The 17,785-nt window shown below is 39.4% G+C and overlaps 1 protein-coding gene across 8 annotated transcripts in view; it reads left to right on the top strand.

Annotated features, from left to right (window-relative positions):
- Window positions 1–2,055: 2,055 nt before the first annotated feature.
- The window catches only part of dph6 (diphthamine biosynthesis 6), a 198,813-nt gene continuing 183,083 nt past the window's right edge, over window positions 2,056–17,785 (top strand). For all 8 annotated transcript variants that reach the window (XR_009067117.1, XR_009067118.1, XM_057859083.1 and 5 more), the window contains exons 1-3: window positions 2,056–2,182; window positions 2,325–2,416; window positions 6,555–6,739. Coding sequence is in view for 6 of the 8 variants with exons in the window: in XM_057859083.1 (XP_057715066.1) it covers window positions 2,160–2,182; window positions 2,325–2,416; window positions 6,555–6,739 (300 nt within the window). In the remaining 2 variants the exon portion in view is untranslated. The remainder of the gene's footprint in view (window positions 2,183–2,324; window positions 2,417–6,554; window positions 6,740–17,785) is intronic.

The following is a 17,785-nucleotide window of genomic DNA, read 5'->3' as shown; positions in this document are numbered from 1 at the left end:
GGTAGCAATGCTCGCCTACTACGACTCCCCTACCTGTTGTGTTCCTAGGTAAACCTGCTGACAACACATCCCGATTGGTCACCATCTCTCTTCTTGGATCATTTGACAAAGAAAATTTGTTCAATGGAGTGGTTCCATTTGTCCTGTGTCGGACTCAAACAAGCCCCTGCAGCAGACGCCATCTGGGTCTGCCCTTCTCGTCGATGAACTGCGGGCTTTTAACTTGTGAAAATGCAAGAACTTTAATGCGCATATTTATTCTGCCTGGCTATTTAACTATGGCCAGTGACGTTTTTTTTTGTTTTTTTTTTAACCACTTTGACAAAGACACCTTTCATTGTAATGTTGAATTTATATATTCTATTATTATTTTTAAATTATAATATTCTTATTTGCACATATGTAGACTTTAGACTGTCAATTCAAATAGTGTTGGAAAAGTTGCAATACCTAAAATAGAAATGCAAGAACTGTAAAGTACATATTTATACACCTTTATTTACCTAAGGCGACTGGATGTTTTTTAACTGCTTTGAAAAATACAGGTTTTGTTGTGATCGTGTATTTATATAGTATATAGCTTTTTATAATGTATTATGTATTATAATATTTGCTGCCCCCTGCCAGAGTGTGGGCCATTTTGTACTAAAATGATTTTAAACTGTCAGTTCAAATACTGTGTTGGAGACTAGTACTTGCAATACTTAAAATGGAAATGCAAGAACTTTAAAGCACATATTTATCCTGTCTGGCAATTTACCCAAGGCCAGTAAATAGTGTTTTAAACTGCTTTGACAAAGACACGTTTATTGTGATCTTGTATTTGTGTATTACTTATAATTATATAATATTTGCTGCCACCGTCAGAGGGTGGGCCTTGTTTGCACTAATTTAAAGATTTTAAACTGTCAATTCAAATATCGTATTGGAGAAATTGCATTACTTGAAATAAATCTATTGCAACTTATCAGTCCCAGTTCTTGTCTACAACACTGTCCAAAAATTGTCAATGCATATTCCAAATAGAATAACAAAATTAAGTCACCTGACTTTGTAATTATTACACCTGTTTATTATGAAGACCTGAAGTAAACAACAAGCAGTTACAGTTTGTCAAGAAGTTGTTCAAGTCATGTTTTGGTATTCATATTTTATTGACTTTTCATAACACTTGGGATCGTGTTTGTAAGAGCAGAGCAAACTGAAGTTTCAGCGTGCACTCTTCGCCTTTCCAACCTCTCAACGCTCCGATGTGGTGCGCTTGACCTCAGAATAACCCAAGAAGAGATATGGTGACCAATCGGGATGTGTTGTCAGCATTTCATATGCAGGTTTTCCTAGTAACACAACAGGTAGGTGATGAGGAGGAGTAGGTTAGCATTGCTACCGAGGCAGATTTACACAACAGTAAAGAAAAAAACAAAAACAAAAAACGTATTGAAACCAAAACGGATAAATCGTTCAACTTACAAGAGTAGAGATGAGGGGAATACACTCTCATTCCAGCAGAAATATGATCATAAGAAATGCTTTTCCGACGAACCGCTGCAATCCAGCCATCCGTCGTACCTTCGTGATCTGATATTTGGTCCTCCATGCAGGAAAACGGTGAAAAGTGAGTCCATTTTTCCTAACCCCTTTTTTTGTCGTAGGAGACGCTGTTGCACCCGGTAACGCAACAATAAGCACCCATATTTTCTTTCTAAAACACCGAAAGAGTTAGCTTAGCACTACCACACGTTACAATCCGCATTGACTCTGCCGGCCCGGAAGTGAATTATATTGCCAGCATGGAGGCGGGTCCAAACAATGACGTAGTACGTCCCATTCCCTATTTGGTATATTTTGTTTTTGATCTTTTTGCGTGTGGAAGAGATTCATTTAAATAAGTTAAACAGTTTAATTGAATATTAATTGTTTTTTCACTTTTACAATACTTAAGAGGGAGAGAGGGAAAAGGAGAGGGAGAGAAACGAGGGAATGATTCGTTCAGTGACGCATTTTAATCAGGCACATTTTGGGGCACCACTGAAATCTTTTTGGTCCTTCCAACAAGGAAGTTGTCACGTGTAGTAAACAAGACAAGCTCGAGCCCCCGGGTTGAAGTGCAGCACTTCATTCAACAATACAAAACGGTTTTGCCCAAAATATATCTGAAGATGAAAGTAGTCGCTTTAATAAGGTAAATGGCATTCCGCTGCTCTTCAAGATTGACAAAAGTGTATTCGTTTGTTTGAAACAGTATAAACGCATGTCACAAAACTTATCTATGCCCACATGACATATACATCATAGTGTTTTGATCTGTTGTGTTATGGTTCCAGTGGGGGAAAAGACAGCTGCTACAACATGATGCAGTGTGTGGCTGCTGGGCATCATATTGTAGCTCTAGCCAACCTACGCCCAGCACACAAAGGTGGGGATGATTTAAGTGTCTTGATTAAGAATTAATTCAATAGAATACACCAAAAAGTGTTAAATCATATCGTGTTAAGTACTATCATTGTTGTTAAATGCGCAGTCATTCGGGTTAAAAGACAACAGTGGCAGAATTGTCACTTTTTTGGGCTTTTTTTTGGAATACTATAAGTGTCATACTCTGCTGGCCAAAAGTATTGGCACCCCTGCAATTCTGTCAGATAATGCTCAATTTCTCCCAGAAAAGGATTGCAATTACTAATGCTTTGGTAGTAATATCTTCGTTAATTACGCTTGCAATGAAAAAACACCACAGAGAATGAAAAATAATTAAATCCAGGGGTGAAAGTGGCTAGAATTTCTTGCCGGAACTCCCTGGCGTGAAGGTCGCCAAGGAGCCAGAAATTTTGTTTATTTATTCATTTTCATTTGGGGGGAAGGGGTCAAACCTAAAACTACTGAAATGCAAAGAAAACTGTTTTGGCACAGTTAATTCTATAGACCCTACCCACCGACGTCACAAAACCACGTGCTCGCTGTATGGTTCCGCCCACTTGTCCGTCATTTTGTCTCTGTATTAGCATTGGTTTCAATTGATCAAGGAATTTAAAATGCATTTCATGGAAGACCCGGTGCTTTCAGATGCAGTAAACTCACTGGATGTGTTGCATAAAAGGCGTTATGTGGAAAAGCTTCGTTCTATACAGTCGCCAGATCCATATTTGATGCCCAAATCGATGTTTTTCGACCCACTGTCTTCGCCCTGTCTGCCTGACATCTGCTACGCTTGTCCACACAAAATCAGCCTATTCTCACGAAAATTTGAAAAACTTCAAGAGCTTGGAGGCTTATAAATACTTCGTTGCTGGTTGGGTGAAACTGGTCCTCGTCCACGAAAATTCGGCAGGAATCTATCTTGTGCTTGGAAAGGTGAGTTACGAAATTGTCAATTCAAAATCTTTTGTTATTGCTAAAATCCACTGTCAAGTCTAATGTATTTCATGTCGTTTGTCAATGGAGTTAAGGCTTTTAATGTTTATATGGTTTAGCGATAGCACTCTCCCTACATGCATACGTGTATGTTGTCGGCGATTAGCCTAGCAATGATCTTAATTGTGGTTATTTGTCAGCTCAAAACCCTCTAAGTATATCTTAAATGCATCTTACCGGATATAAAATGACTACTATATAGTCTGTGGTGATTTTTTGGTGCCCAGTTTTCACGTCGAATTGCAGCCGTCCATTTCGCTCTCCTCTTTGGATCCCTCGGAATACGGTAAAACTTCAAGTCTCTCCTTCCATCTTCTCTGTTAGTGCAACCAACAGCCACACACGCCTTCACCATTTTGATTATTAATGTTAAGGAGCAGAAAAACACGCCGTAAATAGGAGGAATGTACGTAGCCGTAACAGGTTAACACTATGTTTTGACGGACAATTGGGCGGTACCATTCAGGAGAGCGGAGTTGTGACGTCACGTGGGTAGGGTCTATAGCACATAAAAAACTGATTTTCATTAAAAATGGTATTTTTTCAATGATTTGCAAAATAAAAGTTAACAAACACAGCAATAACCCCAACCTCCATCTCCTAATTTTTATTTTCCCTCATTTCCTCACATACTAAATGCCAACTCTCAATTTTACTTACTTAAGAAGATAGGATGTATATTAAAATTGGAGTTAATGTAAACATTTACTTTAGATTTTTTTTTTTTAATAATAAAGACATAAGTAACAGACATTCAGAAAAATAAGTACAAATGACTTATATTATGCAGAGTGAAATGAAATATATTTTTGAAGATTGTGCAAGCATTGACTTTTTTAAATCATAAGGAAATGAATAATTAGCCTAACATAAATGACTATAAGTCCAAAGTGCACATTGACAGCTAAGATGTTCTGAACCTCCCCATCAGAGCAAATAAAACTAAATATGATAAATAAGCCTCTTCAACTCTTTCCTTGCTTTTAAAGATTTGATCCATTTTCTGTTGCATTGTCCTTTTTTGTCGCATCAATTCAACAACCTTTTTTTTTTTTTTTGGCTCTTCCAGAAAACATTCACTTTTGAACCAATCAGAGCTAACTATCTCTGCTAATCACATGTCAGTATGTCAGCCAATTGAAAGGATAAATGAGTCCAGGCGTTTTGCTTTGCTGCCTGCATTCGCACATTGATGTGACTCGTCATCGTCAGAGTCATAACTGCAGCAGCTGGGGAAACCTCCATGCCGTCCGTGGAATAAAATAAATAATAAATATCGGTGGAAATGGATTACAGTTCACAAGCACTTTATTATGCTTGTTGTTAACACTTGTGTATGTAGCAATGCCTGTGTGGCAGCTTAGTATTTTATTTTATTTTTTACATAGCGTTTTGACAGTTTCCGTCATATTTTCGGAATCAAAGCACCGTGTACCACTACACCATTCCGGCCCTGAATCTTATACCGGAACTGCGTTCCTGACCGTTCTGGCCCACTTTCACCCCTGATTAAATCATTATTATTTTACACAAAACTCCAAAAATGGGCCGGACAAAAGTATTGGCACCCTCAGCCTAATACTTGGTAGCACAACCTATAGGCAAAATAACTGAGAACAACCGCTTCTGTTATACATCAATGAGTTTTTTTTAAATGGTCTGCTGGAATTTTAAACCATTCTTCTTTGGCCAACTGCTCCAGGTCACTGAGATATGAAGGGTGCCTTCTCCAAACTGCCATTTTCAGATATCTCCACAGGTGTTCTATGGGACTCAGGTCTGGAATCATTGCTGGCCACTTTAGAAGTCTCCAGTGCTTTCTCTCAAACTATTTTGTAGTGCTTTTTGAAGTGTGTTTTGTGTCATTGTCCTTCTGGAAGACCCATGACCTCTGAGGGAGACCTAGCTTTCTCATACTGGGCCCTACATTATGCTGCAAAATTTGTTGGTAGTCTTCAGACTTCATAATGCCATGCACACGGTCAAGCAGTCCAGTGCCAGAGGAAGTAAAGCAACCCCAAAACATCATTGAACCTCCGCCATGTTTGACTGTGGGGACCGTGTTCTTTTCTTTGAAGGCGTTTTTGACTTTCTCAGGTAAGTTTTGGCAAACTCCAGCCTGGCTTTTTCATGTCTCTGGGTCAGAAGTGGGGTCTTCCTGGGTATCCTACCATAAAGTCCCTTTTCATTCAGACGCCGACGGATAGTACGTATTGACACTGTTGTACCCTCGGACCGCAGGACAGCTTGAACTTATTTGGGTGTTAGTCGAGGTTCTTTATCCACCATCTGCACAATCTTTTGTTGAAAGCTCTCGTCAATTTTTCTTAGTTAGCCACAGTGCCATGGGCTAAACACTTATTGATGACACTGCGCAAGTTACACACAGGAACATTCAGGTCTTTGGAGATGGACTTGTAGCCTTGAGATTGCCCATGCTTCCTCACAATTTTGCTTCTCAAGTCCTCAGTTCTTTGGTCGTTTTTCTCTATGCTCAATGTGGTACACACAACGACACAGGACAGAGGTTGAGTCAACTTTAATCCATTTTAACTGGCTGTAAGTTTGATTTAGTTATTGCCACCACCTGTTATAAGCCACAGGTAAGTAACAGGTGCTGTTAATTACACAAATTAGAGAAGCATCGCATGATTTTTTTAAAGGGTGCCAATACTTTTGTCCAGCTCATTTTTGGAGTTATGTGTAAAATGATAATTGATAATTGATGATAAATGATAATTTTTTTCCCCATTCTCTTTTGTGTTTTTTAATTGCAAGCATAATAAATGAAGATATTATTACCAAAGCATTTGTAATTGCAGTCATTTTCTAGGAGAAATTGAGCATTATCTTAAAGAATTGCCAGGGTGCTAAAACTTTTGGCCAGCAGTGTAGATAAATAGATGGAATTAGTGACATAATTTATTGGATGACACTTAATGACATCTGTCATAAGCATTCATTAATGCCCATGATAGTGTCATGTCATAATTAGGACGGTCTTATGACAGTCTTATGATGCCACTGTCAAATAATGAACCAATGAGTAGTTCTCATGACATAATTTCAGAAGACTATTATTTTATCACCCCCCGCCACCCAACATATTCTATAATAACAAAATGTATTATAAAAAAATGTTGCAGATGAGCTGGACAGTTACATGTACCAAACAGTGGGCCACCAGGCCATCGAACTGTACGCTGAAGCCATGGACTTGCCACTTTACCGACGCACCATCCAGGGCATCAGCTTGGACATCAGCAGAGACTACCAGGAGACGGAAGGGGACGAGGTGGAGGATCTTTATCAGCTGCTACGTCTTGTCAAGGTATCGCTAGCATTTTGGTACAAAAAACTTGTTGAGTAATATTATGAAACTTAATATGTGTCTATGTCAAGTGAAATGCCAAGAACCAAAGTACAGTGATCCCTCGTTTTTTGCGGTTAATGGGGACCAGAACCGCCGCGATAGGTGAAAAAACGCGAAGTAGCGTGACCCCCCCCCCCCCCCCCCCTCCATTTTTGTTTTGTGTGTGTTTTCAATGTATTTATTCAGATTCAGCATTGGAAAGGGATACATATAAGACATGTTGTTTCACTTTTTTCTCCAAAGTATAATGAAAAAAAATATATATTTATTTTAATAAATGTTTTTTTAAGCACTTCAAATGAAATACTCATGATAAGTTTTAAACTTGTTACTATCCCACTGAAATATTTTTAAAAAAGAAGAAAGCAGTAGTAGATAAATGCTTAGCTTTATTAAATGCTTCTCTGGGTGAATGTACTCAAATCCGCTCGGAGCTGCTCACTTACACACAATGAGTTGCCACTAAGAGTGGGAACCTCTTGGTACCTCACGATACGATACGATTTGCGATACATAGCTCCCGATAACGATGATCTGACTATATGGCGAGACAACGATTATCGATACATTGGTCGGAAAATCATTCTAAGATATTCTACAAACAACTAATAAACAGAAAAAACAACCTTCTGCTGTGAATTGGATTTCATAACTAGTAGACTTCCAATCCATTTGAACTGGGAGGGTGGCAGGGTCCCACTTCAAATGGATTCAACGTCTATGGCCGGTAGTGGCAGCCAATGCCACGCAATGAGGTAATTTTGGGCCATTTAAGGTCATTTACCTGTTAATTTTCAGTTACTTCCTGTTGATTTTGGGGTATTTTATGGGTCAACTCCTGTTTATTTTGAGTGACAGAACAGGAAGTGACCTGGGAATCACCCAAATGAATAGGCAGTGACTCAAACGCAACAGGAAGTGAACTGTGAATGCCCTAAAATGAACAACAAGTGACCTGTAAATGCCCTCAAAATTGGACAAAATGACTGAATACTCTGTTTTCGAAAGAACAAACGTTCCCAGTCTAAATGGATTGGGCTTCGAGTACCGTCAATGCAGCCTTAGAGTTAACTGAGACACTATTATGGTGGACGATTTTGGTAGCAAGTTGTTGGTTTATTTTTTATTTATTTATTTTTTAGACATTGACACAGTCTTAAAACGATATCTCGATTCTTGGCAGGAGCATATCGATAACCTTTTGGGATACAAAGTATCACGATAAATCACCATTTCGATATTTTGTCACACCCCTTGTTGCCACAGCAACTGTTTAACAAGTTAAACAATGATTGACGCATGCGGCGCTTCAGAAGTTCATGACTTTGGCAAGATCAAACACATTCATCTGTCAATCATTGTTAACTTTAATAACTCCAGTGCATGTGCACTGCCTGCCTGATGAACAAAGAGCAGGGAGAGGGAGGGAGCGGGAGGGAGACTGCGCGATCAGCTCGTGACAGCTCATCTGTATTTTTTTGATTGCAAAAAAAAAAATCCGTGATCGACTGAGGGCGCGAAGTTTGAAGCGTGAAGTAGCGAGGGATCACTGTAGTCTGAAGGGATCTAATATCATTTGTACAAAAAACTTGCAGTGTGAAACACATCTCTGTCCCTACGAGGTAGCCTAAACTTGAATTCTGTTCAGACAATTGTGTGATTTTGAGGGGCTACAATGGATCAATGGGATTTCTATTAATTTTATTTAAAAATAATATATTTTATGCACATGTAATTAATATTAGTTCTGAGCTTCCTCGTAAAACAAACTCCTCAGTCAAGGTACCCATATATATGCTAAAAGCCGAAAGGGATTGCTGGACAATTTGTTAAAAAGTCAATTTTACAAGATATGTCCCCTTGAGGCAGCACTGTGGTTGAGTAGTTAGCGCGTCCGCCTCACAGTGCATTTTCTCCGGGTACACTGGTTTCCTCACACATCCCAAATTAGGCCTGCACGATATGTCATTTGAACATGATCATCGCGATATCCTCATAGAATTGTTTTTTGATTTTATTTTATAATTTTTTTTTTTTTGAACACACAAACGTTGGTTTTCCTTCAGAAAAGCACCAAGTGAGCAGAGACATGGCCTTCTAGATCCCTTTTACAGTACAGGTATTCTCCAGTTTACGAATGAGTTCCGTTCCTGCGCTGCCAATGTAACCCGGATTTCCGCGTAAGTAAAAGTAAGTTTAAATACCTCAAAACACCTTCTAAAAAAAAAAAAAAAAAATCCCAAAATATGTATTATATGTCATTATACTTTCCTCGCCAAGACGTTGAAGCTAAATCCCAGCTAGACAGTGAGCTAAGCTCCGAAATGACAATGTCAGACCATGTGGTTTGCTAACTTTATTCAGCTGCTCATGACATCAATACTTGCAGAATGAAACTAAAATGAAATTAAATCAGTCTCATCTTAATGACAGCAATTCAAATTTGCGTTTACAAGTACCTGCTGATAAAGCAATAACAAACGATTAGCATTTATCAGTTAGCGTCCGCACATTATCAAAAAACTCGCCCCAAGTATTCAACCACAATTGAAAACGCACAATAAACAGTACTAAAGGGGCTATAGACAGCTGTCGCCTCTGGATGCTTCACAAGCAACAAATGTGTGCGCATGCTGTCTCCTGTGTCGCGTCTGTACATGCGCTTTCTTCCTGTTCTACGCTTCCTGCGCCAAAATAAAAGCATGCATCACAGAACAAAGTCAACATTAAAAAACAAACAAAAAAACGACAAGACTCAGGTCTCTTAGAGTCGAAATCGTGTAAATTGAGGCCGTCATAACCCAGGGACTACCTGTATATACATCAAACTTCATCATTCACAGATGAACCCCCTTAGCCTGGATTAAACAATATTACAGGATATGAATACAATGTGGTCATGGTGAGTCAACCACAGTTTTCCCAAAAAGAGCTATTCAAGTCATCTGGTGAAAATTCTTTTAGTTTTAATATTGCAATATACACTCACCGGCCACTTTATTAGGTACACCTGTCCAACAGCTCGTTAACACTTAATTTCTAATCAGCCAATCACATGGCGGCAACTCAGTGCATTAAGGCATGTAGACATTGTTTAAGACAATCTCCTGCAGTTCAAACCGAGCATCAGTATGGGGAAGAAAGTGACTTTGAACATGGCATGGTTGTTGGTGCCAGAAGGGCTGGTCTGAGTATTTCAGAAACTGCTGATCTACTGGGATTTTCACGCACAACCATATCTGGGGTTTACAGAGAATGGTCCGAAAAAGAAAAAATATCCAGTGAGCGGCAGTTCTGTGGGCGGAAATGCCTTGTTGATGCCAGAGGTCAGAGGAGAATGGCCAGACTGGTTTGAGCTGATAGAAAGGCAACAGTGACTCAAATAACCACCCGTTACAACCAAGGTAGGCAGAAGAGCAGCTCTGAACGCACAGTACGTCGAACTTTGAGGCAGATGGGCTACAGCAGCAGAAGACCACGCTGGGTGCCACTCCTTTCAGCTAAAAACAGGAAACTGAGGCTACAATTTGCACAAGCTCATCGAAATTGGACAATAGAAGATTGGAAAAACATTGCCTGGTCTGATGAGTCTCGATTTCTGCTGCGACATTCGGATGGTAGGGTCAGAATTTGGCGTCAACAACATGAAAGCATGGATCCATCCTGCCTTGTATCAACGGTTCAGGCTGGTGGTGGTGGTGTAATGGTGTGGGGAATATTTTCTTGGCACTCTTTGTGACCCTTGGTACCAATTGAGCATTGTTGGAACGCCACAGCCTACCCGAGTATTGTTGCTGACCATGTCCATCCCTTTATGACCACAATGTACCCAACTCCTGATGGCTACTTTCAGCAGGATAATGCGCCGTGTCATAAAGCTGGAATGATCTCAGACTGGTTTTTTGAACCTGACAATGAGTTCACTGTACTCAAATGGCCTCCACAGTCACCAGATCTCAATCCAATAGAGCATCTTTGGGATGTGGTGGAACGGGAGATTCGCATCATGGATGTGCAGCCGACAAATCTGCACCAACTGTGTGATGCCATCATGTCAATATGGACCAAACTGTCTGAGGAACGCTTCCAGCACCTTGTTGAATCTATGCCACGAAGAATTGAGGCAGTTCTGAAGGCAAAAGGGGGTCCAACCCGTTACAAGCATGGTGTACCTTATAAAGTGGCCTGTGAGTGTATATCGCAAACACCCCAAAAAGTCACAATGTCAGCTTTTTCCAATATCGTTCAGTCCTATCCCAAAAACATATATGTTAGGCTGATTGAGCATGACAAATTGAACGTAGGTATGAGTGTGCAAGTGAGTGGTTGTTTGTCTCCTTGTGCCTTGGCTGGCAACCGATACAGGTTAAACCCTGCCTGCTGCCCATAGTCAGCTGAAATAGAATCCAGCACCCTTGCGACCCTCGTAATGTTAAGCAACACGGAAGATGAATGAATGAATGTGTGTCCCCGTTATACATTTAGAATGTACTGCATACTGTGTAGTTTATTTTTTTTCTGGTCATTAATTCAAGGTTTTGGTGGAAACTTTATATAGAGGCACTAAATCTGCCAAATTCTTGACATAGGACACAAAGTTTCACAACACACCAAACTCGCGTAACTCTTCCAACTCCAAAGCGTGTTGGTTGACGTGTTCTGCCGACCGCTCTTTACGTTTGTCAAGCTCTCCGAGCACCCCTAAAGTTCTCCCGCTGGCTAAGGTTCACGATACGTCACACAGTCAAGATGTTTTACAAGTCCTCCTCTTTGAATTCTTATTCACTTAGTAGCCCATTAGTGTCGTCTCAGAGGGCCCTTACTTGTCTGATTCCATCTGGCCCACTCAGCAGCAGCGGTACTTTTTGCACATGTTGTAAAGTGCTGCTAAACTGTGCGGCAGATGACAAAATCATGTCAATGCTCTTAATCTGTCATAGTAAGTAAGTCACTCTTAAAGTGCTCTGTATTGGATAAAGTTTTGCAGAAAAAAGTTCGAACAAGGTCGGTGCTTTTCTTAACAGTAGTCCAACTAATTGATCACCTCATAGAAATAAATTAGTACAGTGATCCCTTGCTACATCGCACTTCAAACTTCGCTCCTTCAGTCCATCGCAGATTTTTTTCAGTTAGCACTGTATTCTGTATATGTTAAATAGACTAGTTCTTGGGTAAGAACAAGTTGGTTCGTCAAAATTTTGTTTTACTTTCTTTGCACGAAGCCATTTGCGAAGGCATAGTGGCATAAACAATGAAAATTATGTAGGGTTCTACTTTGTATTGAGGTTAATTTTTCACAATTGAATACGTTTACCCAGGTGTACATGGAGCAGACAACAGGCCTAGCTATATTTTGGGTAGCTTTATTGTGGATGCACTATTTAAGTAAATTAACTACGTTCGATTAGTTGGTGAGATAATTGCTAAAATATAATTTCTTAAAAATATTGAGTGCACAACACATTTTGTCTGGCAACATTACATTTCTCTCGAGTTGTCGTTGGGAATGAGATAATGTGTGTCTGTTGAGTGTTGGTGGTATCGGTCGGGGGCTAGGTGGGGAAGGGCTCCAGGACCCCCTTTTATTATCTGCACACCGCCAGGGTGGTGAGGAGCTGGCCAGTTTGCCTGGGGGCAGTTTGCGCCCTCTGTCTGACTTTCTTTGTCATCTTCTGTTTAAGTCGGTGGCTTTACATGTTTCGCCTGCGCGCTTTTTTTCCACGTGTGTGTCCACTACACACTTTCTCACTTTTTCTGGGTTTTGAACATTATGAGTATTCACAGTGACATGACCAAAAAACAGTGGAACCTTCAAGTGTGTGCAAAATGCATTTCAGGATGCTGGTAGACCTCATGTTTGTTGGAATTGAGAATGAAATATTTATATTGTAATTTGGATTTTATTAGGTTATTCAAATGAATATGTTCCTTTTATTAATCACATTTGTTGTCACTTTCTTACCACTTCTACTCATGTTCTTACACTTGAGTGCTGCATTGAATTACCCTGCTCGCATAGGTGGGAAGCTTTAGCTTAGCCGAAAAAAGCATGTTGATCACAGCACCATTTTTATGGGTCGTTCTTTTATTGAAAATGGGTTTGAAAGGCTACAACTACCGTAATTTTCGGACTATAAGCTGCTACTTTTTTCCTTTATTTCGAATCCTGTGTCTTATAGTCCAGTGCGGCTTATTTGTAGATTTATCTGGATTAGTATGTAACATTTTATTTGACAGCGTCATAATAAGACTGCCATAAGACCATCATAATTAAGACATGACACTATCATGGGCATTAATGAATGCTTATGACAGATGTCATTAAGTGTCATCCGTCAAATTATGTCACTAACTTCATTTATGTCCAGCTCGGATCTTTTACATCCAATCAAAAGTGAGATAAGTGAGCACCACTGTCAAATGTGTTTCCAAAATACCAGAACTAGCAATTAATGAAACTCCAGTCCCTGACAAAAGTCTTGTCGCTTATCCATTTGGTCAAAACAATTGCTAATAACCTGACTTTTAATTATTCAATTGGTTTCAGAAATGGCTCATATGAAAGCTTTGACCCTCCCAAATGATGTACAAATGTACAAAAATATATTTATTTCTCTGAAAAAATATCATTTAATGAAGACATAAAGGTCAAATTTTGACAAGACAAAAGTTTTGTCAGGGACTGTACTGGAACAGTAACTGAAGAAATAATTAGCACAGAACATGAATTTTGATTGTTATTTACACATGTAGTGCTGCAATGCATGCTAGGAGGCATGTTAAACGACAATAGTGTTGACAGCAGAGGTTAACTGTCTCTCCCAAGGGAACAGTGGTGGCCAAATGAAGCTTCTTGAAACAATGAAGCTTTCCAGCCAATTGGTTCAAAACTTCATCGTGGTTCATTTTGTCTTATGATGGTCTTATGGTGCCGCTGTCAAATAAAGTGTTAATGGTAGGCCTGTCGCGATAACACATTTTACATAAATTATTGCGATATGCGATATTATTGCGCCCCCCCCCCCCCCCGCATTTTTTTTTAAAACCAATTTACAATAACAGTGAGAATACAGTATATACTGTGTCAATAGATCAAGTACACCCATTTAAACACGATAAATGTTTACTCTTAAATTCAGAAATACTTTTTAAGAAATCACAACTAAAAACAATAGACCATGCCTCTTAAGTAAAAGACAACATATTAATACCGCACAGAAGCACAGAATAAATAAAATGTGTTTTTCAAGAAAAAAAAAATGCACTTAATAACTTATGCATTTAGGCAAATGAAAACTTTTCCCCTCATAGCTTCTGCTATGGTGTTCCATAGGGATGAAACGATACAGTTAAGTCACGGTTCGGTACGATTTTCGATACGGGGACCCAATTTTCGATTTGATTCAATACATTTAATGCTCTGAAAAAAAAAATAACAATTGTATTTTTTTTTCTTTCTTTTTTGCTAATGAGCAAAAATTAAAATGCCATCACATAAACATGCATTTTAGTGCATAACATTTATGTGCTTACTTCTTACGGATCTGAAGAAATTTTGTATAAAAGTGCTGAGAACAATTTTTACTGTTTGTAAAATGAGCGGGGCACACTGTTGATTGCTACAGCTCTCTGAGCAGCTACGTTTACTACATGAGCAAAACATCCTATTTGTGGTCCGAATCCATCTGTGTCATGTACTGAATTAACAATATTTGCAGCATTATCTATAGTCACTGGTATGGATTGATTTGGCATGTTTAACTTCCATTCAGTCATGGCGGTTTATAAATCATCGATGTAGTATATGGACTACGTGTCCCATAATCATTCTGGGCTCACGTAGCCAATGGCATGGGACGTAGCACATCTAGTTTGCTATTTCATGGTATCTAGTGTGTGCGCGCATTAAAAAAGTTAGCAAACGCCACAGAAGTCACGTCTGCTCATTACTGTACAACACCAGGATATGACAATCGACTTTCATAAACAGAATGAGTTTGAAGCACAGCGCTCTTAATTTGCCACTCAATGTTCATCATGTCCATTCAGCTGTCCGTTGTCAAAGCGAGGTTGTTCGTAGCTGCAAGTCGGTAACAATGTTTTGGCGGACTTCGTTGTAAATATCCGGAAGCGCACGCAACAGTGATTTTGTTTTATTCATGTATGCGGGAGTGAGAAAGAGACGGTTTACCGAGAGCCACAGGTTGAGGAAGTGTTGTTAGTGCCGTGTGTTACTAAAAACAAAAGTTGTCAGCATGTCATGTGTTTGATATCATTGCCAGAAAAACACACTTAACAGGACACCTTGCAGCTTCCGTTTTAATGCTGTCCTTATAATAATGATCTGCTGCATCATAATTCACTTTGTGACTTTCCACCTCCATGATGAAACGTTCTTCGTCCATGTTTGCTGGTGTTTAAACCTTTAATAAGACACTGGGCTGTTGACTCCTTGCCTGGAGCCGCCCATTTTGACGTATGCGTCTCCAGCAAAAATAGAAAATCGCCTTTACCATTCGGCGGGCTCCAGCACCCCGGAGATGGTCCGCAGTCAATCTGGAGCACTGACGCGGCCCGTATAGCTATTTTTTGCCGGACCTGGAAAGAAGATGCATTTTGCGTAGTTGGTCACAAGGAATCCAACATTTTAACAGCACGTTTGCCGCACGTGCACGCGAGGCGATAAATCGCAGCGGAAAAATTACCGCCTTCATTTTTATTTATCGTGCGATAAATGGAATTATTGCATATTGCGACAGGCTTAGTTAATGGTTAATATCGTTTGATGTAATATCCCATAATACAGTGAGGACAGCTGTGGCTTATAGTCCAGTGCGGCTTATCTATGTAGAAATGCCGTTCTCCTGTCAAATTTGATGGGTGGCGGCTTATAGTCAGGTGCGCCTAATAGTCCGGAAATTACGGTACTTATAATACACAGTAGTCACAGTGCCGTTTTAGTTTGTTTTCTTTTCCCCGAAAAATTGAGTACTTCTCTCAGTGTGATGTAAATTAATGCTACTTAGCCACATTATGCCCTCAGTGGCAGTTATTGAGCAGTGGACATCACTTGAGTTGTTTTGTTTGTATCGCTACTTTGGCACGGAAAAATGGCAGCCAAAATGTATTATGACGTGAACCTTTAAATAATCAGAATTTACTGAACATTTCAATCAACTTCATATTGAATGAGAGCAAACCTTTTTTTTTAGAGATGTCCCGATCGATCGGCGGGTCCGATCAAGTCATTTTCAAAGTATCGGAATCGGCAAAAAAATATCGGCCATGCCTTTTTTTAATATATATATTTTTTGATAAAATCGTTTTCTTATTGTATTTTACGTTACAGACATAATATATTACCCTCATCCAGAGTCTTTAGGCTTAATGTAGGGTTATCAAAAATATCCCATTAACGTGGGCAATTAATTTATTAAAAAATGTGTCACGTTAAAATATTTATCACTATAAAAATCTCCGCTTCACAATCCTCTCACTCATTGTAGCGCTCAATCTGTAATGACACTGTTTTACTTTTATAGAGATATAAAAGGCAGTGCAACATGAGTAGAAAGAATTTGGCTGCATTTGAAGCCTTTCTTCAATTGGGTTAAACCTTGAAATCTCTCTCCCTATGATTAGATATATCATGGGAAGCAATGTGGCAATAGATCTTTGTCTTTACACCCTAAGTTTTTTCCCAAAGCAGAGAAGATATATCCATTGATAGCACGACCCACAGTCATGGTTTTACTTCCCATCATGGTTCCACTCCCATCATGCATTGGGGCATGCCTGCAGTATCATTTACTGAAAGCTCAACAAATACACTAGATGGCAATATTTAGTTACAATACACAAAGTCACAAGTCTTTCTATCCATAATGGTTTCACTTCCCATCATGCATTGGGGCATGCCTGCAGTATCATTTACTGAAAGCTCAACAAATACACTAGATGGCAATATTTAGTTACAATACACAAAGTCACAAGACTTTCTATCCGTGGATCCCTCTCACAGAAAGAATGTTAATAATGTAAATGCCATCTTGAGGATTTATTGTTATAATAAACAAATACAGTACTTATGTACTGTATGTTGAATGTATATATTCGTCCGAGTTTTATTCATTTTTTTCTTAATGCATTGCCAAAATGTATATGATCGGGAAAAATTATCGGGAATGATTGGAATTGAACCGGGAGCAAAAAAAAGCAATCGGATTGGGAAATATCGGGATCGGCAGATACTCAAACTAAAACGATCGGGATCGGATCGGGAGCAAAAAAACATGATCGGAACAACCCAATTTTTTTTTTTTTTTTTTTTTTTTAACTTTTACCAATGATAACTCGTACCTGGTTGCAGTTGCTATTTGAAGACAGTGTTATGGTATATTATGTAATAATGAAACGTACCTTGACTTTGTCAAGAAATAATGGGTAGTGATCATGTAAAATGTAATGTTACTGTATATTGTAAGTATTCCACCCACAAGAGCGACCAACTCTTTTGAAAGGCTTTCACAAGTGGGATAGCCGGCTTCCTCCAGGCCGTGGCATTCAACGCTTTAGCCGCGTTGTTCTGTCGTGGCGTGGCTAACACACCCTTATTTCCCGGGAGTTCCCCCTCCTTCTCCTTGCCCCGCTCCCCCTTTTGTTACGGTTGTGGTTGTACTCCCTGAATTTCAACGACAGCTTTTAACCTCTTCTTGGATAAAATGTCCAGCTTTGAAAGCTGATGACAGCCGTGTATTGGAGTCGATAGGGCCGTGGGGGGTGTCTCAGGAATTACCGGTATGGCATAATTGAGCCGTTCTACTAACTGGGACCTTAAAATAAAAATAACATTAAACTTTCAATCTAACCAGCACGTGGTTGGCTACATCTATTCCAGGGCTGCCATCTTTGAATCTGTTAATGGCAAATGCATTCTGATTACCGTTTTGATTGGTTTCCTCTTATGTATTAAACTCGTTAGATATTAAACTCACAACGTTATCA

The sequence above is a fragment of the Corythoichthys intestinalis genome, chromosome 15, assembly GCF_030265065.1.
Source record: "Corythoichthys intestinalis isolate RoL2023-P3 chromosome 15, ASM3026506v1, whole genome shotgun sequence".
NCBI lineage: Eukaryota > Metazoa > Chordata > Actinopteri > Syngnathiformes > Syngnathidae > Corythoichthys > Corythoichthys intestinalis.
This window is presented reverse-complemented; position numbering and strand designations above follow the sequence as displayed.